Genomic DNA, 27923 nt, shown 5'->3' on the forward strand with positions numbered 1-27923 from the left:
ATTTGGCACTGACAATTTTATATGGACCATCTTGTGATAGTCCATGTTTGCGATGACAACTGGGATTTGTAGTTTAATACACTCGAGCCGCTCTTGTGGAGTTGAGAACAGCAACTCCCGGGGTGCCAAGCGCTGAAGACGGGATCTACGCAGTTGCGCTCGTGTGACGGCGGTGGCTTGTCGACGTGGGAGGGTGAGAGGTGTGAGCATGCAGTGAGGTGGCGGAGGTTGTTCCCTCCCCCGGAGCCGGGCGCCGAGATGTGGTTGAAACCCGAAGAGGTGCTGCTGAAGAACGCTCTGAAGCTGTGGCTGACGGAGAAAAACCACAAATACTTCGTCTTGCAGCGGCGCAGAGGGTACGGCGAGGGAGGCGGTGGACTAACGGGTAAAGTTGATAGAAGCGACGGGACGGCGAGTTAGCACTTCATGCCGCTGGGGGCGCCACAGCCTGGAGGACTACTCCCCTCAGTGTAAATGGCTAAAAGTTTGACACGAGTAAAACTTTACATGTTTATCTGTTAACTTTGTTTACTCTTAGTATTTACTTTGTCTATGATGTAATCATTAGTCATCTTTTCACTCAGTCAAAGGTCCTGTGTGTACACGCATTTGTGCATATTGTCATGTGATCATGCATGAACAAGTGCAATGAAAAACTTGCTCCATTCCCCACTCTGGCCTTCACCTGCCTATTACCTCCCCTTCGGCCCCCTCCTCCTTCCCTTTCCCTTATGGTCCACTCTCCTATCAGATACTTTCTTCTCTAGCCCTTGACCTTTCCCACCTACCTGGCTTCACCTCTCACCTTCCAGCTGGCCTCTTTCCCCTCCGCCTACCTTTTTTTTCGGCAGCTTCTTTCCTTCTCGGTCCTGAGGAAGTGTTTTGGCCTGAAACCTCAACTGTTTATTCTTTTCCATTGATGATGCCTGATCTGCTGACTTTCTCCAGCGTTTTGTGTGTGTGTTGCAATAAAAAAAACTTAGATGCAGCAGTGTTACAGGCTCATAGCATGAGATAAGCAGCATTCACAAGAGTAAAAAAAATTAAGTATAAGTTATATGCAAATATTATGAGAAAGAACAATCAGAATACAGTGTCTTGTGAGTGATCAAAGTGGTCATAGTGTTGCTCTTCTGAAGTAGTGCAGGCTGGTTCAAGAAGCAAATGCTTGAAGGGAAGTAGCTGTTTTTGAACTTGGTGGTGTGAAACTTAAGGCTTTCATTTGTCTGATTAATTTTTTGTCATGCATTAAGTCTAATTTATTAAGGGTGAAAGGTGAAAAGTTTAAGGGGAACATGAGGGGAAACTTCTTCACTCTGAGTGTTGTGAGAGTGTGGAATGAGCTGCCAGCTCAGGTTGGATTTCAATGTTTAAGAGAAGTTTGGATAGGTACATGGATGGGAGGCGTATGGAGGGCTGTGGCCCAGGTACAGGTCGATGAGAACAAGCAGTTTAAATGGTTCAGCATGGATACGATGGGCCAAAAGGCCTCTTTCTGTGCTGTACTTTTCTATGACTTTTTAACATGTATTCGGTTAGCTACTGGCTGATTAAAGTACTTGTCATTGACTTTTCTGTTATTATTCAACTGTTGTAACAGCTTGTCATTTATTTGCTGGCTCTCTGTCAGTGTTTATTTGCTGTTCTCAATTTGTTTGGTTCCTATTGGGAGCATCCCATCCTTGGCTCAGATTGTGGTACTGTTTGTCTTTGAAACAGGAGGCTTCAAAGATGCAAAGACCTTGGTGTGCCATTGTTAAACACCTTTAGGGTGTTTTTCTGTTTAAAAAAAAACAAGGGTTTAATTACTGACGCCCGGGCCAATATTTATTTCTAACCAGAATCACTAAAGTGTATTATCTTTTTGCTTTTTCACTGTCATTTGTGAAGATTGCTGTGTGTGTTTATATAAAAAAAAATAATTGGCTTGTTCTTCTGGGTACACTTATTCTACCCTGCACTTTCCATTCCATGCTAAAACTGAATGGGAAAATGTTCTTCCTAGAGAACCGCTTTATTGAGCACCAGTCTGCAAGGGCTTACTTATGTTGTCTGTCTGGCAGCTACTTTCTCACATTTTGAAGTTTTATTATGCAGAGGGGACTGTTGTTTCTTGTGAAAATTGAACATGATGGCAAAGAAAAGCTAATCGCACATTATAGGCTCCCACATCTGGGGCAATGTTTCATCGAGATTATAGAATCAGAATGATGTCTTGCTTCCAGCTGGAAGAATGTTCCAGGAAATGCAGCCTCGTGATGCATATTTGGCAATGTCATTCAGGGGGCAAAGATGGTTGGTGTGAATTGTTCCTCGGGTTAAAATGCACTCATTTCAATGCAGCTTCTCAGTTGAAGAAGTTCTGGTTCTTTGTGCCATATTATGATCAGCAATCAATACAGAATGATTACACATTGACTGAACATGGTACGATAAATAAAATAAAAATTTAACTACAGTGCTACATTTGGTAGTTAGATTTAGTTTTTGTTATGTGCAGTAAATTGTCATTTAAGATACGGTAGTTAATGTGGTATTCATCCTCTGCTATATTTAAAATGTAGTTTGAATTTAATCCGAGCATGTTTAACAATTCCAGATTTAACACTTCTGAACTGTGTTTAATTTGGGTCTTTGTTCTATTTAATTATTCTCTGTATATTATTCTCTATTATTCTTGACCCCTGAATGACATTGTCAAATTTGCATCACAAACTTGCATTTCCTGCAGCATTATTGCTGCTGGAAGTGAGACAGTATTTTGATTCCATTATCTGAGCAGAATGTTCCCCAGAAGTAGAATAAATGATGTCTTTATTTTATTTAAATTATTTTCTTGCCTTGCATTTCACTCAGGAGTTACCCACTCATTTTCAACTTCATACTGCTATGGGCGGAAGTTCCCACTTGCTTCAAAAAGGTAAAAATTATACCAGTGCCTAAGAAGAAGAATGTGAGTTGCCTTAACGACTATTGCCCAGTAGCACACATCTACAGTGATGAAATGCTTTGAAAGGTAGATCATGATTAGACTGAACTCCTGCCTCAGCAAGGACTTGGACTCACTGTAATTTGCCTATTGCTAAAATAGGTCAATGGCCGATACAATTTCAATGGCTCTTCACATGGCCTTAGAGCACCTGGACAATACAAACACCTATATCAGGATGCTCTTCATTTAACACCATCATTCCCACAATCCTGATTGAGGAGTAACAGAACTAGGGCCTCTGTACTTCCCTCTGCAATTGGATCCTCGACTTCCTAACCGGAAGACCGCAATCTGTGCAGATTGCTGATAATACCTCCTCCTCACTGACGATCAACACTGGTGCACCTCAGGAGTGTGTGCTTAGCCCACTGCTCTACTCTTTATATACACATGACTGTGTGGCTAGGTATAGCTCAAATACCATCTATAAATTTGCTGATGATACAACTGTTGTTGGTAGAATCTCAGATGGAGATGAGAGGGTGTACAGGAGTGAGATATACCAACTAGTGAAGTGGTGTTGCAGTAGCAACTTTGCATGCCACGTCAGTAAGACGCAAGAGCTGGTTGTGGAAGGGTAAGACGAAGGAACACATACCAATCCTCATAGAGGGATCAGAAGTGGAGAGAGTGAGCAGTTTCAAGTTCCTGGGTGTCAAGATCTCTGAGGACTTAACATTGTCCCAACATATTGATGCAGCAATAAAGAAGGGAATACAGCAACTATACCTCATTAGGAGTTGACATGATTTGGTATTTCAAGAAAAACACTCAAAAAATTCTATAGATATATCGTGGAGAGCATTCTGACAGGCTGCATTGATGTCTGGTGTGGGGAAGGGGTGCTACTGCACAGGGCCGAAAGAAGCTGCAGAGGGTCATAAATTTAGTCGGCTCCATCTTGGGTACTAGCTTACAAAGTACCCAGGCCATCTTCGAGGAGCGGTGTCTCAGAAAGGCAGTGTGTATTATTAAGGACTCCCAGCACCTAAGGCACGTCCTTTTCTCACTGTTACCATCAGGTAGGAGGTAGAGAAGCCTGAAGGCACACACTCAGTGATTCAGTAACAGCTTCTTCCCCTCTGGTTCCTAAATGGACATTGAACCTGTGAGCAATACCTTTCTTTTTCGTTATATTATTTCTGTTTTTGCATGATTTATAATCTATTCAATATACATATACTGTAATTGATTTACTTATTTATTTTTACTTGTATATCATGCATTGGACTGCCACTGCTAAGTTAACAAATTTCACGTCACCTGCTGGTGAAAATAAACCAGATTCTGATTCTGTTTTGGGAGTTTTGTACCCTCACCATAGTTTTTTTTCATATGTCTGTCATGGAAATTATTACAGACACCTGATGAGAGTTTTGGGCCTCTTATCTGAGAAAGGATATGCTGGCATTGGAGAGGGTCCAGAGGAGGTTCATGAGATTGATTCTAGGAATCTAAGGGTTAACCTATGAGTGTTTGATGGTTCTGGGCCTGTACTCACTGGAGTTTAGAAGATTGGTGGGGGGTGGGGGTGTGGTCTCATTGAAACCTATTGAATGTTGAAAGGTCTTGATAAAAGTGGATTTAGAGAGGATGTTTCCTATGATGGGGGAGTCTACGACTAGAGGGTACAGCCTCCGAATAGAAGACGTCCTTTAGAAAAGAGATGGAGGAATTTCTTTAGCCAGAGGGTAAAGTTCACGAGGACTCTCAAGACCCTCTGTACCTTGGATTTTTGAATTTTCTACCCATTTAGAAAAGTTTACACTTTTATTCTTTCTACCAAAGTGCATTACCATACATTTCCTGACACTGTATGCCAGCTGCCACCAGTTTGCCCATTCCCTAATCTAAGTCCTTTTGCAGCTTCCCTGTTTCCTCAACACTACCTGACCCTACATCTATCTTTGTATTGTCTGCAAACTTTGCCATAAAACCATCTATTTTTCCATCCAATCATTGACCTATGATGTAAAAAGAAGCGATTCCAACACTGATCCCTATGGAACACCACTAGTCACTGGCACCCAACCAGAAAAGGCTCACTTTATTCCCACTCTTTGTCTCCTGACCATCAGCTAATGTTCTGTCCATGCTAGTATTTTTCCTGTCATAACATGGGTTCTTGTTAAGCACCCTTGTGTAGCACCTTTTCAAAGGCCTTTTGAAAATCCAAATACACAACATCCACCATTTTTTTTTCCCTCTGTCTATTCTACTTGTTATTTCCTCAGTGAATTTCAACAGGTTTGTCTGGCAATTTTTTCCCTGATTTTTGGCTGATCTTATGTTCTTCCAAGTAGCCTGAGACCTGTTACTTGACAATCAAATCCAGCATCTTCCCAACCACTGAGTTCAGGCTAACTGGCCTGTAATTTCCTTTCCTCTGCCTCCCTCCCTTCTTGAAGAGTGGAGTGACATTTGCAATTTTCCAGTCCTCTGGAGCCTTGCCAAAATCTAGTGATTCTCTATTAATACCTCCACAGTTTCTTCTTTCAGAACCCTGGAGTGTCGTCCATCTGCTCCGGGTGATTTACCTATGTTCAGAATTTCCAGCTTCCCAAGCATTTTCTCCCTAATAAAAGCAATTGCACTCACTTCTGCTTCTTGACACTCTTGAACCTTAGGCATACTACTAGTTTTTTCCACAATGAAGATAGATGCAAAATACTTCTTTAAGTTTATCAGCCATTTCCTTGTCCTCCATTACTACCTCTCCATTGTCATTTTCCAGAGCTCCAATACAGTATCTGAAAAAAAAATTGGTATCCTCTTGCTGGGAACAACACACACAAAATGCTGGTGGAACACAGCAGGCCAGGCAGCATCTATAGGGAGAAGCGCTGTCGACGTTTTGGGCCGAGACCCTTCGTCAGGACTAACCGAAAGGAAAGATAGTAAGAGATTTGAAAGTAGTGGGGGGAGGGGGAAATGCGAAATGATAGGAGAAGACCAGAGGGGGTAGGATGAAGCTAAGTGCTGGACAGGTGATTGGCGAAAGTGATACAGAGCTGGAGAAGGGAAAGGATCATGGGACGGGAGGCCTCAGGAGAAAGAAAGGTGGGGGGAGCACCAGAGGGAGATGGAGAACAGGCAAACAACTTAATATGTCAGGGATGGGGTAAGAAGGGGAGGAGAGGCATTAACAGAAGTTAGAGAAGTCAATGTTCATGCCATCAGGTTGGAGGCTACCCAGCCAGTATATAAGGTGTTGTTCCTCCAACCTGACTTTGGATTCATTTTGACAATAGAGGAGGCCATGGATAGACATATCAGAATGGGAATGGGACGTGGAATTAAAATGTGTGGCCACTGGGAGATCCTGCTTTTTCTGGCAGACCGAGTATAGGTGTTCAGCGAAACGGTCTCCCAGTCTGCGTCGGGTCTCACCAATATATAAAAGGTCACACCGGGAGCACCGGACGCAGTATACCACACCAGACGACTCACAGGTGAAGTGTCGCCTCACCTGGAAGGACTGTCTGGGGCCCTGAATGGTGGTGAGGGAGGAAGTGTAAGGGCAGGTGTAGCACTTGTTCCGTTTACAAGGATAAATGCCAGGAGGGAGATTGGTAGGAAGGGATGAGGGGGGGATGAGTGGACAAGGGAGTCGCGTAGGGAGCAATCCCTGCGAAAAGCAGAAAGTGGGGGGGAGGGAAAAATGTGTTTGGTAGTGGGATCCCGTTGGAGGTGGCGGAAGTTACAGAGAATTATATGTTGGACCTGGAGGCTGGTGGGGTGGTAGGTAAGGACAAGGGGAACCCTATCCCAAGTGGGGTGGCGGGTGGATGGGGTGAGGGCAGATGTGCGGGAAATGGAAGAGATGCGTTTGAGTTTCTCTCAAATTTGCCAAGAACAGTTCTGGTCATGGAAGACCATGATCGCCCATGTCATACGACATGGCATGTAACAAATGAACAAACCCTATTTTATAAAATCAATTTATTTTACATTGTCATTGCGAGAGTACATTATAGTATTATATAACTGCACCATAGCTTGTACTGGTTTCAAAAGAATTATCTGCTCCTGTTTTTTCTGAAAAGTTGTCAAGATATTTGCTGTTCTTGATATTTGTTTAACTCCCTTTTGAATGTTATTATTGTATGGGTTCTATGGCCTTTTTGGACAAATCACATCAAAGAATCTTTCCTCAGTAAATTTTGAGTTATCGATGCAAGAGATTGTCGTTGTAGTAGTCTACTTTTGCTTCAGTGAGGCCCATATTCTGGAATTTTTGCAAAATCCTTAGAAAAGTGCGTGTATTTATGTTGTGGCTGGTAATGTTTTCAGCTGATGCAGTCTACTGAGCAAAGGTAGCACTAAATATTGGAAGTGTCAGGTCCTGCAAACATCAGTGTGATGACAGGATAATTTGGTTTCGGTAATGTTACAAGAGGGTTTCATATTTTTCTTTAGTCCCCACTAAGAGTTTCAGAAATAGTACATGGAATCTTTAGTGTGGATTAGGATGCCAGAAGGTCACTCTGTCAGTACTGAACTTATTGCAAAGTGCTTGACTGCATTATTGGAATAATAATGTAGCTGTACACTAAATGACACACAGCAGAATTCCTTTTAGTACATCTGTGATCGCTGTTTTCATCCTTTTTGTTTGGAGAGGGATATATGTTGCAATAAAAGCACCATCATTAAAATCTGGGGATAATCTTTTTACAGTAAACTTGAGATGAACTGTTATGACACCTAGTAATTTGTTTACATGGTTATCAATTAATTTTATCTTGGAAAGCTGAATTATCTTGTAGGATGCATGAAATTTTTGACTTCTAGTGCTGAGTGCATAACCAGATGCAGCTTCTGAAAAGATTCTTCCGTCGCTCAGACTCTAAGCCCACTTCTTTGTCAAGAATTCCAGATCCCGCATAATGACCCCTTGTCCCATCTTCAACCCTTCTCTTCTTGGACACCCCAGTCTGCTTCTTTGCCTGCTCTGGATTTTTTCATCTTGAATAGCTGACAAAACATCAACCATCTCTATTTCAGCATTCCTCTCTACTCCTTGAAACTTAGCTCTTCTAGATGCATTGCTCTCTACTCTCTCTGCACCAATCTCAACCTTAACATCAAACCTGCTGTTGTATTATGGTACACTGACCTCTATCTTGCTGAGGCCATGCGACAACTCTCGAGACATCTCCTCGTATCTACCCCTGAAGAAGATCCCTCTCTGGAATCAGAAACCTAATCAACTTTGGAGAACTCCCATCCACAGCTCCCTAATTCATAGTTCCCTTACCCTGCACTACTCATTTCTACCTCCTATCCACCATCCACAAACCAGACTGTCCAGTTAAACCTATTGTCTTCGCCTGCTCCTGGCCACCCTGACAAGAGCCAAGGAGAGAGTTCCTGTTCAAATGAGTCTGCCCAGAGCAGCTAGTCATTTATAAATTGCTATTATGTTTAGTTATTCTCAAAAGTGTGTACATTTAAAAGCTGAGTTTACTGCCCTTTGTGCAGGCATATTGACATTTGTGAGTCATGGAGAACCATACCACAGAAACAGGCCCTTCAGCCCATCTGGTCTGGATGGAATTGTTATTCTACCCAGCCTCATCAACCTGCATCTGGACCTTATCCCTCCATACCCCTCCGATCCATATACTTATTCAAACTTCTCTTAATCAAACCCATATTCCACCACTTCGGCTGTAGCTAGTTCAACACTCTCACCACCCTGTGTGTGAAGTACCGTAGATTCCGGACTACAGAGCGCACCTGATTATTAGCCGCAGGCTCTAATTTTAGAAATAAAATCAATTTTTTAATTGTAAAGGCCGCACCGGATTTTAGGCCGCACCGCTACTTTTAAATATACATACGTATCGGTAACACAAATTACGTTGCATATACTTTTTTACTGAACAGCACGAACAACATTCCAATATCTCCTAGCGACTGGTAAAAATATATATATTGCAGCCTACCAGGAAAAGTTATTGATCGACTTTAACTTAAAAGCAGCGTTTTCGATCGGGTCTAATCGGGTCTGACGCTTGCGCAATGCGATCGGGTCTAATCGGGTCTGACGCTTGCGCATTGCGATCGGGTCTAATCGGGTCTGACGCTTGCGCATTGCGATCGGGTCTAATCGGGTCTGACGCTTGCGCATTGCGATCGGGTCTAATCGGGTCTGACACGCTTGCGCAATGCGATCGGGTCTAATCGGATCTGACGCTTGCGCAATGCGATCGGGTCTAATCGGGTCTGACACGCTTGCGCAATGCGATCGGGTCTAATCGGGTCTGACACGCTTGCGCAATGCGATCGGGTCTAATCGGGTCTGACGCTTGCGCAATGCGATCGGGTCTAATCGGGTCTGACGCTTGCGCAATGCGATCGGGTCTAATCGGGTCTGACGCGCTTGCGCAATGCGATCGGGTCTAATCGGGTCTGACGCGCTTGCGCAATGCGCTCGGGTCTAATCGGGTCTGACGCTTGCGCATTGCGATCGGGTCTAATCGGGTCTGACGCTTGCGCAATGCGCTCGGGTCTAATCGGGTCTGACGCTTGCGCATTGCGATCGGGTCTAATCGGGTCTGACGCGCTCGGGTCTTGCTTCGAGTATTTTCCATGTTGATGAGGGTGAGTACAAATGACTGATTTACAATAATTTAATTGTGAAAGTGCGCTTGATTTATCGTACAATTTCATTGGACCTCTGTGAACTACTCATCAATTTTATTGGTCTACTGTTACGAGGCAAAATGTTTACGAGGCGGCATGAAAAAAAAACCATGTATTAGCCGCTCTGGATTATAGGCCGCAGAGTTCAAAGCTGTTCAAAATGTGGGAAAAAAGTAGCGGCTTATAATCCGGAATCTACGGTAATTCTCTCTCAGGTTCCCCAGAAATATTTCGCCTTTCGCCCTAAACCCATTTATTCTTTAACTTGCTATTTGCCTTTTTTATTTGTTATAGCTCCTGTATTTCAGATATTTTGGTCTTCAATTTCCCTTTAATTCAGAGTTTTGATGTGTGTTAATAATCTTCAGTCAGTTATCGGAGTGAGGTTTCAGCTTCCAATCACAGTTCCTGTTTGTTATGCATTCTGTGGCTTGCTTTAGAGATTTCTGTGACAATAAAGAAACTCTGGCCTGACATCTGGAGAAAGAAATTATGAAGCATAACTAAGAAGTATGTTTTGATATTATGTGGTGAATGTGTTTAAATTCTTTAAGTTCTTCATTTTTTTGTTACTATTTAAGTGTGTGCTAAAAAATGCTTGAAGAAAATGTAATAGCTTCATGTAAGAGTTATATGGAGCCTTACCATTAACTGAGGGGTCTGTGGACCCCTAGTTGGAAACCCCTGCTTTAAGCCTACACTCTCTAGTTTTAGACTGCCCTATCACAGACAAAATATTGTGACTAGCTACCTTGTACATGCCCCTGATAATTTTATAAATCTTTTTGGTCTCTTTTTTTCTGGGTATTAACAAAGTTCCAGCTTTTCTAATCTTTACATCTCAAACCGTTTGGTCTGGCAATATCCTTGTGAGTTCACCTTTTCTGACTAATCACATCCTTCCTATTAATTTAAATATTAAGCTGTTACTAGTGACTTGATTTTATGATTTATCCATCAGAATAGCAACAGCTGTATAACATTCACAGACACTTCAACAGTAAGACCCTGTCACAGTAAGAAGTAGAGAAACACAAATTACTGGATTAAGTTACTGACAATTAAGATGTGATGCATATTAGCTGTGGCTTAAATGACATTTGAAAACTAATGTCCTGACAGTTCTCCTAGGACATGTAGACTTGATTAATCATTTATCAATATTATTTTACAGGATTTAATTTGTTAAATATTCTGCTTAATGGTGACATGAGACTTGTATTATTTTAGAATAACAATAAATGTTAGTAAAATGACTAAATATTAATGCAGTGTCTCAGAAAAGCTCTTGGTTGTAAATGAGTCGGTGTTGAAGAGCCAAAATAGTCATTGCTTGGGATTGTTTCATATTTAAGACACACAGACAACTTGCTACCTTGAACTTGTTGAAATATATCTGATTGGGTCCAAGTGGCTTTGCAAGTGGTTCCTGCTGGCTTGGCCATCCCTACGTGTACAGATGTGTTTCTGTTTGTTAGGTCCTAATAATTTGTAAAATGAGATATTAACAAGAATGGAAATGTAGTTCCTTACTTAAATCACTTTTTTCTCCTTATTTATTCACTTCTTACAAACCCCATTTCCAGAAAAGTTGGGATATGTACCAAAATCCAATAAAAACAAAAATCTGTGATATGTTAATTCACGTGAACCCTTATTTAACTGACAAAAGTACAAAGAAAAGATTTTCAATAGTTTTACTGACCAACTTAATTGTATTTTGTAAATATACACAAATTTAGAATTTGATGGCTGCAACACACTCAACAAAAGTTGGGACACAGTTAAAATAAGATTGAAAAGTGCACAGAATATTCAATTAACACCGGTTTGGAAGACTCCACATTAAGCAGGCTAATTGGTAGCAGGTGAGGTATCATGACTGGGTATAAAAGTAGCGTCCATCAAAGGCTCAGTCTTTGCAAGCAAGGATGGGTCGTGGCTCACTCCTTTGTGGCAAAATTCGTGAGAGAATTGTTAGTCAGTTCAAAAGGAACATTTTCTAATGCAAGATTGCAGGGAATTTAGGTCTTCCAACATCTGCAGTACATAATATTGTGAAAAGATTCAGAGAATTCAGAGACATCTCAGTGCGTAAAGGGCAAGGAATTCAACCACTGTTGAATGCGTGTGATCTTTGAGCCCTCAGGCGGCACTGCCTAAGAAACCGTCATGCTACTGTGACAATTATAGCCACCTGGGCTCGGGAGTACTTCGGAAAACCATTGTCACTTAACACCGTCTGTCGCTGCATCCAGAAATGCAACTTAAAACTGTATTACGCAAGGAGGAAGCCATACATCAACTCTGCAGAAACGCGGGCAAGTTCTCTGGGCCCGAGCTCATCTCAGATGGACCGAAAGACTATGGAACCATGTACTGTGGTCAGATAAGTCCACATTTCTGCTAGTTTTTGGGAAAAACGAGCGTCGAGTTCTCCGTGCCAAAGATGAAAACGACCATCCTGATTGTTATCAGCGAAAGGTGCAAAAGCCAGCATCTGTGATGGTATGGGGGTGCATCAGTGCCCACAGCATGGGTGAGTTGCATGTATGTGAAGGTACCATTGACTCTGAGGCGTATATTAGGATTTTAGAGAGACATATGGCGACGTCTCTTCCCGGGACGTCCATGCTTATTTCAGCAGGACAATGCCAGACCACATTCTGCACGGGCTACAACAGCATGGCTTTGTAGACACAGAGTGCGTGTGCTTGACTGGCCTGCTGCCAGTCCAGATCTATCTCCTATTGAAAATGTATGGCGCATCACGAAGAGGCGAATCAGACAACGGAGACCACGGACTGTTGAGCAGCTGAAGTCTTATATCAAGCAAGAATGGACAAAATTTCCAACTGCAAATCTACTACAATTAGTATCCTCAGTTCCAAAATGATTAAAAAGTGTTATTAAAAGGAAAGGTGATGTAACACAATGGTAAACATTCCTCTGTCCCAACTTTTGTTGAGTGTGTTGCAGCCATCAAATTCTAAATTTGTGTATATTTACAAAATACAATTAAATTGGTCAGTAAAACTATTGAAAATCTTTTTTTTGTACTTTTGTCAGTTAAATACAGGTTCACGTGAATTAACATATCACAGATTTTTGTTTTTATTGCATTTTGGAAAATATCCCAACTTTTCTGGAAATGGGGTTTGTACAATGTGAAAATCACTGTGAGGATGTAGATGATTGTCCATTCCTAATTATCCTTAAAAGTAGTGACAATCCATTTTTCTGAGCCGCTGCGTTCCTCACGGTGAAGATACTCCAAAAACGCTACTAAGACATTTTCAGGATTGAGACATAGCATGTTGTACAATAGAAATACTCTAACCTTTGGATATCCTTTGCATTTATTTGAATGATGAAATGTCCTGTTTGTTCTTCCCTTAAGTGCTTTAACTCTGAAAGTAACCAACTGATAAATTAGTTATGCAGGCATATTATTCTGCACTAAGCATACTATATGTTGAAGATAATATTTCTTCAATTTATTTTCATAGCAAAATGAAAATGGAACAGGACAAAGTTTTATATGATCTTGATTGGAGCTTTTTCAGTATTTGTAACAATCTGATACAACAATTCACTAAAAATAATTTTTGTTTACAGGGCTTTATGTTTGACCAATATTCTACTCTAATTCTCATTTAAAATACATTTCCAATTGTGTGTGCTTGAATGTACAAGTACCAGAGTATTCAGGTTTAAATTGTAATATCTATTTCTTGTTTCTACAGGTCTCCTTGTTGGAACACTTGACACTGTGTTTGATTCAACTTCTAAAGTAGCTCCATATCGCATTCTACATCAGATACCAGAATCGCAGGTTTATTGGTCAATTGCTTGTGGTAAGTCATAACATTACTTTGTAAATAAAAACTTGTATTAATCGTTATAACTAAATCTTTAATCATCATTAGTTTGGGATTTGCAGAACTTGGTCAGTTGAGGGTATGTTAGTTAACATGTTGAGTTGGAATTGGTTTATTAGTGGCACATGTACCAAAGTACAGGTTTAATCAAGGTGCTTTGTGGATCGGACTCTAGTTCACACTACGATCTACTTCTGGTTCTGGATACTCGTATTTGGTGCAGTTTTGATTGGGCAGACTGGCTCTGTGACCTGATGTTAACGAACAACACAGCACTAGATTGAACTGAGTGAGCTGAATATGTCTGGACTGATTTGATGTTTCATATTCTGTGTTTTTCACTTGTTTTTTTTGGCTGTTTGGGCGATTTGTTCTTTTTTTTGTGTGTTGGGGGTTTGATGTTTTTCTTTGACCTACAAGGTAAAGCAATAACAGAATGCAGAATTAAGTGTCTAACAGTTACAGAGAAAGAACAGTGCAGATAGACAATGAAGTGAGAGGTCATAATGAAGTAAATTGTGAGTTCTAGACTCCATCTTGGTATACTACAGAACCAGTCGGTAGTGTTATAAGAGCATTGTCGAAACTGTCCTTGAGCCTGGTGGTACGTGCTTCCAGACGTGGTATCTTCTGTCTCATGGAGAGGTGAGGAGAATATTTAGAACGGTAGGGTCTTTGATTATTCTGGCTTCTTTTACTGAGGCAGTGAGAAGTATTGACAAATTCCATGAAGGATAGGCTAGTTTCTATGATGTGCTGAGCTGTGTCCACAACTCAGCATGTTCTTGCGGTCACATGCAGAACAATTGCCACATTAAGCCGTGATGCATCGAGATAGGATGCTTTCTATGATGCATGGATAAAATCGGTGAGAGTCAAAGGGGACATACCCCAAATTTCTTTAGTTTCCTTTGGAAGTAGAAACTAATGAGCTTGCATGGCCATGGTGTCTATATGTGGCTGGACCAGGACAGTTTATTGGTGATCTTCACTTCTAGTAACTTGAAGCTCTCACCCCTCTTCACCTTAGCATAGTTCATGTAGACAGACAATAGGTGCAGGAGTAGGCCATTTGGCCCTTCGAGCCAGCACCACCATTCACTGTGATCATGGCTGATCATCCACTATCAGTACCCTGTTCCTGCCTTCTCCCCATATCCCTTGACTCTGCTATCTTTAAGAGCTCTATCTAACTCTCTCTTGAAAGCATCCAGAGAATTGGCCGCCACTGCCTTCTGAGGCAGAGCATTCCACAGATCCACAACTCTCTTGGTGAAAAAGTTTTTCCTCAGCTCCGTTCTAAATGACTTACCCCTTATTCTTAAACTGTGGCCTCTGGTTCTTGACTCCCCCAACATCGGGAGTATGTTTCCTGCCTCTAGTGTGTTCAATCCCTTAATAGTTTTTTATGTTTCAATCAGGAGCATGTGCACGTCTCTCCCCCACCATCCCACTTCTTGTGTGTGTTGCTTGGATTTCCAGCATTTGCAGATTTCCTAATTTTTGTGATTAATTTCCCTCCCCCCGCCCCAAAGTCAATGACTAGCTCTGTTGTTATGCTGACATTGAGGGAATCTTTTTTGCTATGATGCCATTAACTAAGTTCTCCATCTCCTTCTGTACTCTGGCCGATTATTTGAGATATGGCCCACTATGATGGTCTCGTTTGCAAACTTGTGGATGGAGTTAGACCAGAATCTGTCTGCCCAGTCATGAGTTTACAGATTGTAGAGCAGAGTGTTGAGGATGCAACCTTGTGGAGCACCAGTGAGTATTGAGAATAATTTTGGTGGTGTTGCTGCCTTTCTTTACTGTTTGTGATCTGTTGGTAAGGAAGTCGATGATCCAGTTGCAGAGGGATGTGTTGACTCCCTGGTCATGGAGTTTGGTGATGAGTTTGTTTGGAATTATAGTATTGAAGGTGGAGCAATAGTCAATAAACTATAGTACAATGCAGGTGTCTTCACTCTGCAGTTGGTTCAGAGTTGAATGTAAGGACAGTGAGATGGTCTCAGTCATAGATCTATTTTAGTGATAGATATATATTGCGGTGAGTTGAGGTTGCATGGGTGCCATGATGAGTCTCTCAAACCACTTCGTGATAATGCATGTCAGAGTTACTGGGCAGCAGTCCAACATAAAAAATAATGCAACAGCAAATCCCCATTTAAAAACCTTAAGCATGTAGTCTTTCCTTTTAAGTAACTACCCTGGTTTAAGATGGTGCTGGTGAAACACAGTGATATCTTACTGACAGCAAACAAATCCGAACTATATTAATCACACTTTTTATGGACAATGATCAATGTGATCAATGGCCGGTAACTTACCTTTTAGAGTTGAGCTTTTGAACTGCCTGTACGACCTGGCATTTTTACATTGTGAACTAAAGTCTTGAAGGTGCAGGATGGTTGTAGCGTGGCTTGTATGCGCCGGATTGAGGTGGTGGGGCCCAGGCCTGACAACGAGGAATGACCCAGTGTTTGGTTTTTGCTGGAGTGGACTTGAAGCTGATTCAAAGCGGCAGATCTAAGGCAAGGTGAGCCAAGGCATGGCAGCAGAGCCTGGGCCCAAGAGCATATCGGAGCGACAGGGCCTGGGTCGGAGAGTGAGGAATGAGCTGAGGTTAGGCTAGTCTAAGTGCGGGGCCAGATTGAAAAGGTCAGGGTGTTGGGGCCAGAGGCGAGGAATGGACCAGTATTCAGCTCACTGCTCGACAAGGTTTACACGTCTCTGCGCTGAGCTGAGGCTGCTGTCTGCAATTAACGGGCTCCTGGATAGGCTGCAATGATGATTGGCTACGTGGCTGTGAACTCACTTTCATGAATTTTATTTCTAAATGTTTTTTATTGTTTGCACATTTTGCTCTATTTTTGCATAAACAATTGGTGTTTGACAGTCTTTTAATAGATTTTATTGGGCTTCTTTGTTTTGGGACTGTAAGGAGACAAATCTCTTGGTTGTACATAGTATAAATTCTTTGACAATGTATTTTGAACTTTGACCCTGCAATTTGTGATGAGAACAGTAAGTAAAATGGAGCACTAAAATTCTCATCTCCTTTTAATGTTTACCTCCTGTATCTAATAATGAGTGTATGTGCATGGTCTGCTGTTATAGCCTGTCCACTTCAAGGTTTGATGTGTTGAGTGTTCAGAGATGCTCTTCTGCTCACCACTGTTGTAACACATGGTTATATGAATTACTGTTGCCTTCCTGGCAATTTGAATCAGATTTGCCATTTTTGTCAGACTTCTCTCATTAACATGGCATTTCCGCCCACAGAATTGCTGCTCACTGGATGCTTTTTTCTCATGCTATTATCTGTAAACTCTAGATATTGTTGTGCATGAAAATCCCAGGAGATCAACAGTTTCTGAGATACTCAAACCACTAACAATCATTCCATGGTCAAAGTCACTTAGATCATATTTCATCCCTATTCTGATGTTTGGCTTGAACAACAACTGAATCTCTTGACCAGGTCTGAATACTTTATGCATTAAGTTGCTGCCACATGATTGACTTTTTTGCCATTTTTTTGTTTGCATCATTTGTTTTTGCTAGTGGAAATGTTTTCTTTTTATTTAGTATAACAAAACTACTCATTATGTTGAATCATTTACTAAATATTTCTTCTGCTCCTGGAGTTATGACTTGGATTGAAAGGTATGTGGGAGGTCAGGGTCAACACAGTTGTCCCTGATGACCACACCTGCAATAGGTGCATCCAGCTGCAGCTCCTATCAGACCAAGTTAGGGAATTGGAGCAGGAGCTGGATGAACTACGGATCATTCGGGAGTCAGAGGCAGAGATAGATAAGAGTTATCGGGAGGTAGTCACACCAAAAAGACAGGAGGTAGGCAAATGGGTGACAGTCAAGAGAGGCAGGGGGAGCAGACAGAGAGAGCAGAGCACCCCTGTGACTGTTCCCATCAAAAATAAGTATACCGTTTTGGATACTGTTGGTGGGGATGACCTACCAGGAACAAGTTGCAGTGGTCCTGTCTCTGGCACTGAGGTTGGACCCTCGACTAGGAAGGGGAGGAGGGAAGAGAAGAGAGCGGTAGTGATAGGGGATTCTATAGTCAGGGGGGCGGATAGGAGATTTTGTGGGGAAGATTGGGAGTCTCGGATGGTATGTTGCTTCCCTGGTGCCGGGGTCCGAGACATCTCAGATCGGGTGCAGGTTATTCTCGAGAGGGAGGGCAAGAATCCAGATGTTGGGTCCATGTAGGGGCCAATGACGTGGGTAGGATGAGTGAGGGGGTCCTGCGTAGGGAGTTCAGGGAGTTAGGTACGAAGCTGAAGAGCAGGACCTCGAGGGTAACAATCTCAAGATTGCTACCTGTGCCACGTGTGAGTGAGGCAAGGAACAGAAAGATTATACAGATTAATACGTGGCTGAGAGGATGGTGCAGGAGGGAGGTCTTCAGGTTTTTAGATAATTGGGCTTTGTTCCAGTGAAGGTGGGATCTGTTCCAAAGGGACGGTTTACACCTGAACTGGAGCGGTACTAACATTCATTGTTAGCTGATGACACGGCCATAGTGGGGTGTGTCAGGAATGGACAGGAGGAGGAGTATAGGAAACTGATACAGGACTTTGTGATATGGTGCAACTCAAACTACCTGCGTCTCAATATCACCAAGACCAAGGAGATGGTGGTGGACTTTAGGAGATCTAGGCCTCATATGGAGCCAGTGATCATTAATGGAGAATGTGTGGAGCAGGTTAAGACCTACAAGTATCTGGGAGTGCAGTTAGACGAGAAGCTAGACTGGACTGCCAACACAGATGCCTTGTGCAGGAAGGCACAGAGTCGAATGTACTTCCTAAGAAGGTTGGCGTCATTCAATGTCTGTAGTGAGATGCTGAAGATGTTCTATAGGTCAGTTGTGGAGAGCGCCCTCTTCTTTGTGGTGGCGTGTTGGGGAGGAAGCATTAAGAAGAGGGACGCCTCACGTCTTAATAAGCTGGTAAGGAAGGCAGGCTCTGTCGTGGGCAAAGTACTGGAGAGTTTAACATCGGTAGCTGAGCGAAGGGCGCTGAGTAGGCTACGGTCAATTATGGATAACTCTGAACATCCTCTACATAGCACCATCCAGAGACAGAGAAGCAGTTTCAGCGACAGGTTACTATCGATGCAGTGCTCCTCAGACAGGATGAAGAGGTCAATACTCCCCAATGCCATTAGGCTTTACAATTCTACCGCCAGGACTTAAGAACTTTTTAAAAGCTATTATTAATGCTTTTTGAGATGGTGATTTAGATGCATATCATATTTTTTTTTTACTGAGTTACGTATTGTATGTAATTAGTTTTGCTACAACAAGTGTATGGGACATTGGAAAAAAGTTGAATTTCCCCATGGGGATGAATAAAGTATCTATCTATCTATCTATCTATCTATCTATCTATCTATCTATCTATCTATCTATCTATCTATCTATCTATCTATCTATCTATCTATCTATCTATCTATCTATCTATCTATCTATCTATCTATCTATCTATCTATCTATCTATCTATCTATCTATCTATCTATCTATCTATCTATCTATCTATCTATCTATCTATTCTTGCAGGGAAGTTTGCTAGTGCTTCTTGGGGGGGTTTAAACTAAATTTGCAGGGGGCGGGGATCCAGAATGTGAGAGAGGATAGTGAGAGGAAGAATAAAGGACAGGTGGGGACAACACGGTTCCGGAATATTAAGTGTGTAGTAGAGAAAGGTGAGGCGGAACAAGTGATAAGGAGGACAGATGTACAGAGGGATGGTCTGACGGAACATGGAGTTAAATGTGCAGAAAGAATAAGTAAATTTAGGAAGGACAACAAAATTCAAGGGGTGTATAGCCCGATGGGAGTTCGGGGAGCTGGGTTAAGCACAATAGGCAGCGATTCAAACAGGGAGAGGAGAAATGGGCTAAACATTCTATATCTGAATGCACGATGTGTCAGAAATAAGGCGGATGAGCTTGAAGCTCAGGTGTGAATGGGTAACTATGATGTTGTTGGGATAACGGAGACATGGCTGCAGGGAGATCAGACCTGGGAAATGAATGTACAAGGGTATACGTGCTATCGTAGGGACAGAAATGTGGGCAGAGGGGGTGGGGTGGCCCTGTTGGTGAGGAATGAGATTCAGTCCTTTGCAAGGGGGGACATAGGATCAGGAGAAGTAGGGTCTGTGTGGATAGAACTGAGGAACAGTAAGGGCAGAAGGACCCTAATGGGTGTTGTCTACAGGCCACCAAACAGTAGCATGGATATTGGGTGCAAGTTGAATAGGGAGTTAACATTGGCATGTGGCAAAGGTAATGTCGCAGTGGTTATGGGGGATTTCAACATGCAGGTGAACTGGGAGAATCAGGTTGGTGCTGGTCCCCAGGATAGGGAGTTTGTAGAGTGCCTACGGGATGCATTCTTGGAACAGCTTGTAGGAGAGCCGACCAGGGACAAGGCTATTCTGGATTTAGTGTTATGTAATGAACAGGATTTGATAAGCGATCTTGCAGTAAAGGAGCCATTAGGAGGTAGTGATCATAATATGATAAGTTTTTATCTGCAATTTGAAAGGATAAGGGCAGCTCGGAGGTGTCAGTGTTGCAGTTAAACAGGGGAAACTATGGAGCCATGAGGGAGGAGCTGGCCAAAGTTGACTGGAAGGATAGCCTAGCAAAAAAGACAGTGGAACAGCAATGGCAGGTATTCTTGGGAATAATGCACAAGGTGCAAAATCAGTTCATCCCCCAAAGAAGGAAGGATTCAAAGGGAGGAAAGGGGCCACAGTGGTTGACAAAGGAAGTCAGAGATTGCATAGCATTAAAAAAAGGGAAGTATGACAGAGCTAAGGTGAGTGGGAGGACAGATGATTGGGAAGTTTTTAAGGAACAACAGAACTTAACTAAAAAGGCAATACGGGGAGAAAAAATGAGGTACGAACGCAAGCTAGCCAGGAATATAAAGGAGGATAGCAAAAGCTTTTTTAGGTTATGTGAAGAGAAAGAAGATAGTTAAGAACAATGTTGGCCCCTTGAAGAATGAATTGGGTGAAATTGTTATGAGAAACAGAGAAATGACAGAAGAATTTAATAAGTACTTTAGATCTGTCTTCACTAAGGAAGACACAGTCAATCTCCCAGATGTATGGATGGGCCAAGGACATAGGGTAACAGAGGAAATGAAACAGATTGACATTAAGAAGGAAACGGTGATGAGTAGACTGAAGGCTGACAAATCCCCAGGTCCAGATGGTCTGCATCCTAGGGTACTAAAGGAGGTGGCCCTGGAAATTGCGGATGCATTGGTAATCATTTTCCAATGTTCCTTAGATTCAGGATTAGTTCCTGAGGATTGGAGAATGGCTAATGTTATCCCACTTTTTAAGAAAGGAAGGAGGGAGAAAACAGAGAACTATCGACCTGTCAGCCTGACATCGGTGGTGGGGAAGATGCTAGAGTTCATTATTAAAGATGAAATAGTGGCATATCTAGATAGCAGTGATAGGATCGGGCCGAGCCAGCATGGATTTACCAAGGGTAAATCAAGTTTGACTAATCTGCTGGAGTTTTTCGAGGATGTAACCAGGAAGTTAGACGGGGGAGATCCAGTGGATGTAGTGTACCTCGATTTTCAGAAGGCATTTGATAAGGTCCCACATAGGAGATTGGTGGGTAAAATCAAAGCTCATGGCATTGGGGGGAAGACATTGACATGGATAGAAAACTGGTTGGCAGATAGAAAGCAAAGGGTAGCGGTGAATGGGTGTTGCTCGGAATGGCAGGTGGTGACTAGTGGGGTGCCACAGGGCTCGGTATTGGGACCACAGCTGTTTACAATTTACGTCAACGATTTAGATGAAGGCATTGAGAATAACATCAGCAAATTTGCTGATGATACTAAGCTGGGTGGCAGTGTGACATGTGATGAGGATGTTAGGAGAATTCAGGGTGACTTGGATAGGCTGGGTGAGTGGGCAGATACTTGGCAGATGACGTTTAATGTGAATATGTGTGAGGTTATCCACTTTGGGAGTAAGAACAGGAAGGCAGATTATTATCTGAACGGTGTAGAGTTAGGTAAGGGAGAAATACAAAGAGATCTAGGAGTCCTTGTTCATTAGTCACTGAAGGTGAATGAGCAAGTGCAGCAGGCAGTGAAGAAGGCTAATGGAATGTTGGCCTTTATTACAAAGGGAATTGAGTACAAGAGCAAGGAAATCCTCTTGCATTTGTACAGAGCCCTGGTGAGACCACACCTGGAGTATTGTGTACAGTTTTGGTCTCCAGGTTTAAGGAAGGACATCCTGGCTGTAGAGGAAGTGCAGTGTAGATTCACGAGGTTAATTCCTGGGATGTCTGGACTGTCTTACGCAGAGAGGTTAGAAAGACTGGACTTGTACACTCTGGAATTAAGGAGATTGAGAGGGGATCTGATTGCAACATATAAGATTATTAAGGGATTGGACAAGATAGAGGCAGGAGATATTTTCCAGATGCTGGGAGAGTCCAGTACCAGAGGGCATGGTTTGAGAATAAGGGGTAGGTCATTTAGGACAGAGTTAAGGAAAAACTACTTCTCCCAGAGAGTTGTGGGGGTCTGGAATGCAATGCCTCGGAAGGCAGTGGAGGCCAATTCTCTGGATGCTTTCAAGAAGGAGCTAGATAGGTATCTTATGGATAGGGGAATCAAGGGATATGGGGACAAGGCAGGAGCCGGGTATTGATAGGAATTGATCAGCCATGATATCAAAATGGCGGTGCAGGCTCGAAGGACCGAATGGTCTACTTCTGCACCTATTGTCTATTGTCCCTCTGTGTATCAAAGCTTCTGAGGATCCTTTCATTTACTGTATTTTTCACTCTTGAATTTGACCTCCCAAAATGCATTGCCTCACATTATACTCCATCTGCCATACCTCTGCCCAAATTTCAAACTGATGCACACTCAGTGGCCACTTTATTACCTCCTGTATCTAATAATGAGTGTATGTGCATGGTCTTCTGCTGTTATAGCCTGTCCACTTCAAGGTTTGATGTTTTGGCTGTTCAGAGATGCTCTTCTGCACACCACTGTTGTAACACATGGTTATATGAATTACCGTTGCCTTCCTGGCAACTTGAATCAGATTTGCCATTTTTGTCAGATTTCTGTCATTAACAAGGCATTTCCGCGCACAGAATTGCTGCTCACTGGATGCTTTTTTCTCATGCTATTATCTGTAAACTCTAGACATTGTTGTGCATGAAAATCCCAGGAGATCAACAGTTTCTGAGATACTCAAACCACTAACAATCATTCCATGGTCAAAGTCACTTAGATTATATTTCATCCCTATTCTGATGTTTGGCTTGAACAACAACTGAATCTCTTGACCAGGTCTGAATACTTTATGCATTAAGTTGCTGCCACATGATTGACTGATAGAGATTTGCAATAACAGGCAGGTTTACAGGTGTTTCTAATATGGTTATTGAGTGTGTATCCTGCAGCATCCTTGAGAACTTTCCTCACAAGGGAAATAAAATAAATGTCTTTGTAATGCCTCCTTTTCTCTTCCATTAGCTGTAAATCCAAGTCTTCCAAAAGTCAGGAATGTCAGTTGCCAGATTTGTAATCAATGGTTCTGCAGTAATCTGGTTGCATATTTGGCCTCAACTCCTTTCAAATATTAAATATTAATATTATCAGTGGCAAGTTTCCCACAACTTAGTACTTGGCACTTCAGTACAGATCAAATTTCAGACGTGAGAGTACAAAGATATGTTCAGACTCAGGTGTAGTAGCGCACCTTCAGAGCAGTCATTCTGAACCCAAAACCTCGTCTCACATTTCAGAAGGATGTAACTGATACCAAGATGCTGCCATAAGTATTGGTGATTTCTCTTTGATCTGCCTGCTAATAAACTGGAAATCAAGCTCAGAGTAATAATTTACCTGGCCAACGTCATATTGGGCTTTGCAGTGATTATAATTATTATATTGATTGTATTTCTTTGTTATTATTAGCTTTTAGTATCATGTCAGATTTTAAATATTAAGTTTATATTAGGAGATAGTTTAGAAGCCCTCACAGTTGTAATTATTTTTGGGAGCATGACATTCTGTTGGATTTAGGCACAACTGCTGTTGAAGATTTGTATTAGGAAATTACAGAGTTTAGTCTAAAGACTGTTGACAGAACAATTATTTTGCTATTTGGGCATTCAAAGCAATACATCCTAGTTACAGTTTAATATTTGTTTTTACTGAAAATAGAGGTTTTGCATAATCAAACATTTGTTTTTTTAATGTGGTGGGTGACAGCAAAATTGCTGTAGCATTTGTCATCAGAGAATGCTTGGAGTATGTGTAGCTCGTAGTCCAATGGAGGAGTGATTTTTGTTGCTGCAAATGTTTCATTGCTGACTGCCAAGAAACTATACTGTTGTCATGGGTATATCTTTATCTTGTTTTTGCTTTCTGCAAATCCATAGTAGTTTAACCTTGGTCTGGAGGGTGTGGAGTAGAGGGGGGCAGAAAGGTTTTTAACAATATAGTTTTCTTTTATTTTTTTTGGAGAGAGAATTCATCTCTTAATCTCATTTTTATTGCCTTCATTAAGGTTATTCAAATAGGGATTGACAACATTAGCTCAGGATGGGTTGAGCCAATTGGAGGGAAGGGAGTTGAATAAAATGGATTGTTAGATTTCAGTGAAACATATTGGTATACAGCTTATATTTTCTGTCTTTTTTTTGTCGATCAAACTGTGGAATTACAATTGTGCATTTCAGACTTTTTGTGTTTTTTTGAGTTGTATTATTTAATTCCAAATTAAAGAACATCAGAATTGCGTGTGTAACAGAAAAATTGTCCTTGTACTACGAAGTGTATGTTTCTCTTCACTCTTTCAATATTTTTTATTAGTTTCTGCATAAAAGAATACAGAGTACAAGAAGATGTATAAGTCAAAAGAAAAAAATAAAATAGTACCAAATACATTGTATTAAAAATACAGTTACAATCACAAAACCCTGTGTTCATAAAAATTAAATTGTAATATTGAAATATAATAATTTTGTTATACAGAAAAAAAATCTAAACCCACTACCAAAGTCAGAGCTGTTAGGAAAAGCAAGAAAAAAGGGGGAAAAAAGCCCTTATCATATAATAAAATATATTATTAGTCACCATCTGTACTTTTACAACAAACCAAAGGTTTTGAAAATAACTCAAAAATGGTCCCCACAGTGTATTAAAGTTTTGGCTAGATTCAAAAACTGAACATCGAATCTTCTCTAAATTTAAGCATGACATAACAACCCGTAACCATTGAGCATGAGTAGGCGGAACAGTATCCTTGCATTTAAAGGCTGATTTATACTTGTGCGTTGCATATACACCATACCTGTGCTGTACCTTATGCAGTAGGGTGACGTGCACCTCTCCAGAAAAGTTCTTCATGCGTCGCGGCGACGCAGACGGCAACAACTGATTGGTCCACTTGGTAGCATCGTATTTCCTCCTACGCATTGCTGGTTGCTTCTTCTCTGCCATGTTTGTAGGCTGTGTGTACACCGATTCCTTGTCCATGTCTCTCACAAAGAAACTCAACACAGTGGCATAGAAACCCCACCGCCAACTAGCATTTTGGCGCACACCAACATGTGCTCACTACGGTGTAGAGCGACGCGGAAGTGAGAATCAGGGTTACGGCATAGGCTGCAGTGTAGCCCATACGCACAAGTATAAATCAGCCTTAAGCAAGAGCGCCCTCCTAGGTATAAGAGAAGTCAAAATATGCAAACCAGGTGTGGAAGTGAGCGAGGTCCTCAATGAATACTTCTCTTCGGTATTCACCAATGAGAGGGAACTTGATGACGGTGAGGACAATATGAGTGAGGTTGATGTTCTGGAGCATGTTGATATTAAGGGAGAGGAGGTGTTGGAGTTGTTAAAATACATTAGGACGGATAAGTCCCCGGGGCCTGACGGAATATTCCCCAGGCTGCTCCACAAGGCAAGGGAAGAGATTGCTGAGCCTCTGACTAGGATCTTTATGTCCTCGTTGTCGTCAGGAATGGTACCGGAGGATTGGAGGGAGGTGAATGTTGTCCCCTTGTTCAAAAAAGGTAGTAGAGATAGTCCGAGTAATTATAGACCAGTGAGCCTTACGTCTGTGGTGGGAAAGCTGTTGGAAAAGATTCTTAGAGATAGGATCTATGGGCATTTAGAGAATCATGGTCTGATCAGGGAGAGTCAGCATGGCTTTGTGAAGGGCAGATCGTGTCTAACAAGCCTAATAGAGTTCTTTGAGGAGATGACCAAGCATATAGATGAGGGTAGTGCATTGGATGTGATCTACATGGATTTTAGTAAGGCATTTGATAAGGTTCCACACGGTAGGCTTATACAGAAAGTCAGAAGACATGGGATCCAGGGAAGTTTGGCAAGGTAGATTCAGAATTGGCTTGCCTGCAGAAGGCAGAGGGTCGTGGTGGAGGGAGTACATTCAGATTGGAGGGTTGTGACTAGTGGTGTCCCACAAGGATCTGTTCTGGGACCTCTACTTTTTGTGATTTTTATTAACAACCTGGATGTGGGTGTAGAAGGGTGGGTTGGCAAGTTTGCAGACGACACAAAGGTTGGTGGTGGTGTAGATGGTGTAGAGGATTGTCGAAGATTGCAGAGAAACAGTGATAGGATGCAGAAGTGGGCTGAGAAGTGGCAGATGGAGTTCAACCCGGAGAAGTGTGAGGTGTGTTATGAACCCCGTAACTGGATCACTTACCAGCAAAGATGGAGAGGTCCGTTGAAGTCTGATGATACTATTTTTAACAGTATTTATTAGTAAAAATACACAAAAATAATATCAATGCAAATATACAGATAATATACGTCGTCAATACTAAATCTAAAAGTGCGGGTATAATAATAATAAGAAATAAGCTCTATCGTTGTCTAGGGGATAATGTATTGTCCGATGGAAATATAAAAGTCACTCAGTTCATGCAGGCTGCAGCCTTTGGTTGGAGAGAGAGAGAGATTTGGAGAAAAACTTGCCGATTCCTTTTATGATTTCGATCCGTCGGAGTCTCGTTAGTGTGGCCGTTCACTTGTGGCCTCTCCTTTAGCTAAGCCGTTCTTTCGTGGTGAGCCCACCAATCCCAGGCAAGGGAAGGACGCACACGGCCCCCACTGGCTGTCGCTATTAAACGCTGTCACGGGATTTCTAGAGTTTCTCCTGGTGCGTCTGAAGGGGTTGTTCCCCAGACCCTTTTTTATCCTTACTTACGGGGTCTCAGATGTCAATCAGGTTGGGATGATGCAATCTCTCAACCAGCCCACTCTGGTCGTCCCCTGAGGGGCTTCAATGAATAGTACAGTACTCAATACACAATTCCGTCTCCAAGAGACAATAGCCGTTATCAATGGTTTTGTTTCGCTGAGGCCAGGACACATTCCAAACCTTGTGGATTCTCTCTCATTTCCTGGGTCCCAGACCCGAATTAATAGCGATCTTGCGATTCTCAAAAAGGAGGGGGCGACTTTGTACCCTTCGGTCCCTCAGAGTTGTGGCACATTCGTAACAGGTGGTACACTTTGGAAGGACAAACTTCAAGGCAGAGTACAAAGTAAATGGCAGGATACTTGGTAGTGTGGAGGAGCAGAGGGATCTGGGGGTACATGTCCACAGATCCCTGAAAGTTGCCTCACAGGTAGATAGGGTAGTTAAGAAAGCTTATGGGGTGTTAGCTTTCATAAGTCGAGGGATAGAGTTTGAGTTGTGATGCAATGATGCAGCTCTGTAAAACTCTGGTTAGGCCACACTTGGAGTACTGTGTCCAGTTCTAGTCGCCTCAGTATAGGAAGGATGTGGAAGCATTGGAAAGGGTACAGAGGAGATTTACCAGGATGCTGCCTGGTTTAGAGAGTATGGATTTTGATCAGAGATCAAAGGAGCTAGGGCTTTACTCTTTGGAGAGAAGGAGGATGAGAGGAGACATGATAGAGATGTACAAGATATTAAGAGGAATAGATTGAGTAGACAGCCATTGCCTCTTCCTCAGGGCACCACTGCTCAGTACAAGAGGACATGGCTTTCAGGTAAGGGGAGGGAAGTTCAAGGGGGTTATTAGAGGAAGGCGCTTTTACTCAGAGAGTGGTTGGTGCGTGGAATGCACTGCCTGAGTCAGTGGTGGAGGCAGATACACTAGTGAAGTTTAAGAGACTACTAGACAGGTATATGGAGGAATTTAAGGTGGGGGGTTATATGGAAGGCAGGGTTTGAGGGTCGGCACAACATTGTGGGCCGAAGGGCCTGATATGTGCTGTACTGTTCTATGTTCTATATCTTTCAAGGCTTGGACATATTCAAAACATGTGAATTTATGAAGCTTCTCCATTGTTA

The 27923-nt window shown here is 42.2% G+C and overlaps 1 protein-coding gene across 4 annotated transcripts in view; it reads left to right on the plus strand.

Moving 5' to 3' along the window:
- Positions 1-171: 171 nt before the first annotated feature.
- tbc1d8b (TBC1 domain family member 8B) overlaps positions 172-27923 on the plus strand; it is a 106027-nt gene continuing 78275 nt past the window's right edge. For all 4 annotated transcript variants that reach the window (XR_012100492.1, XM_073057813.1, XM_073057814.1 and 1 more), the window contains exons 1-2: positions 172-385; positions 13390-13500. Coding sequence is in view for 3 of the 4 variants with exons in the window: in XM_073057813.1 (XP_072913914.1) it covers positions 259-385; positions 13390-13500 (238 nt within the window). In the remaining variant the exon portion in view is untranslated. The remainder of the gene's footprint in view (positions 386-13389; positions 13501-27923) is intronic.

The sequence above is a fragment of the Hemitrygon akajei genome, chromosome 10, assembly GCF_048418815.1.
Source record: "Hemitrygon akajei chromosome 10, sHemAka1.3, whole genome shotgun sequence".
NCBI lineage: Eukaryota > Metazoa > Chordata > Chondrichthyes > Myliobatiformes > Dasyatidae > Hemitrygon > Hemitrygon akajei.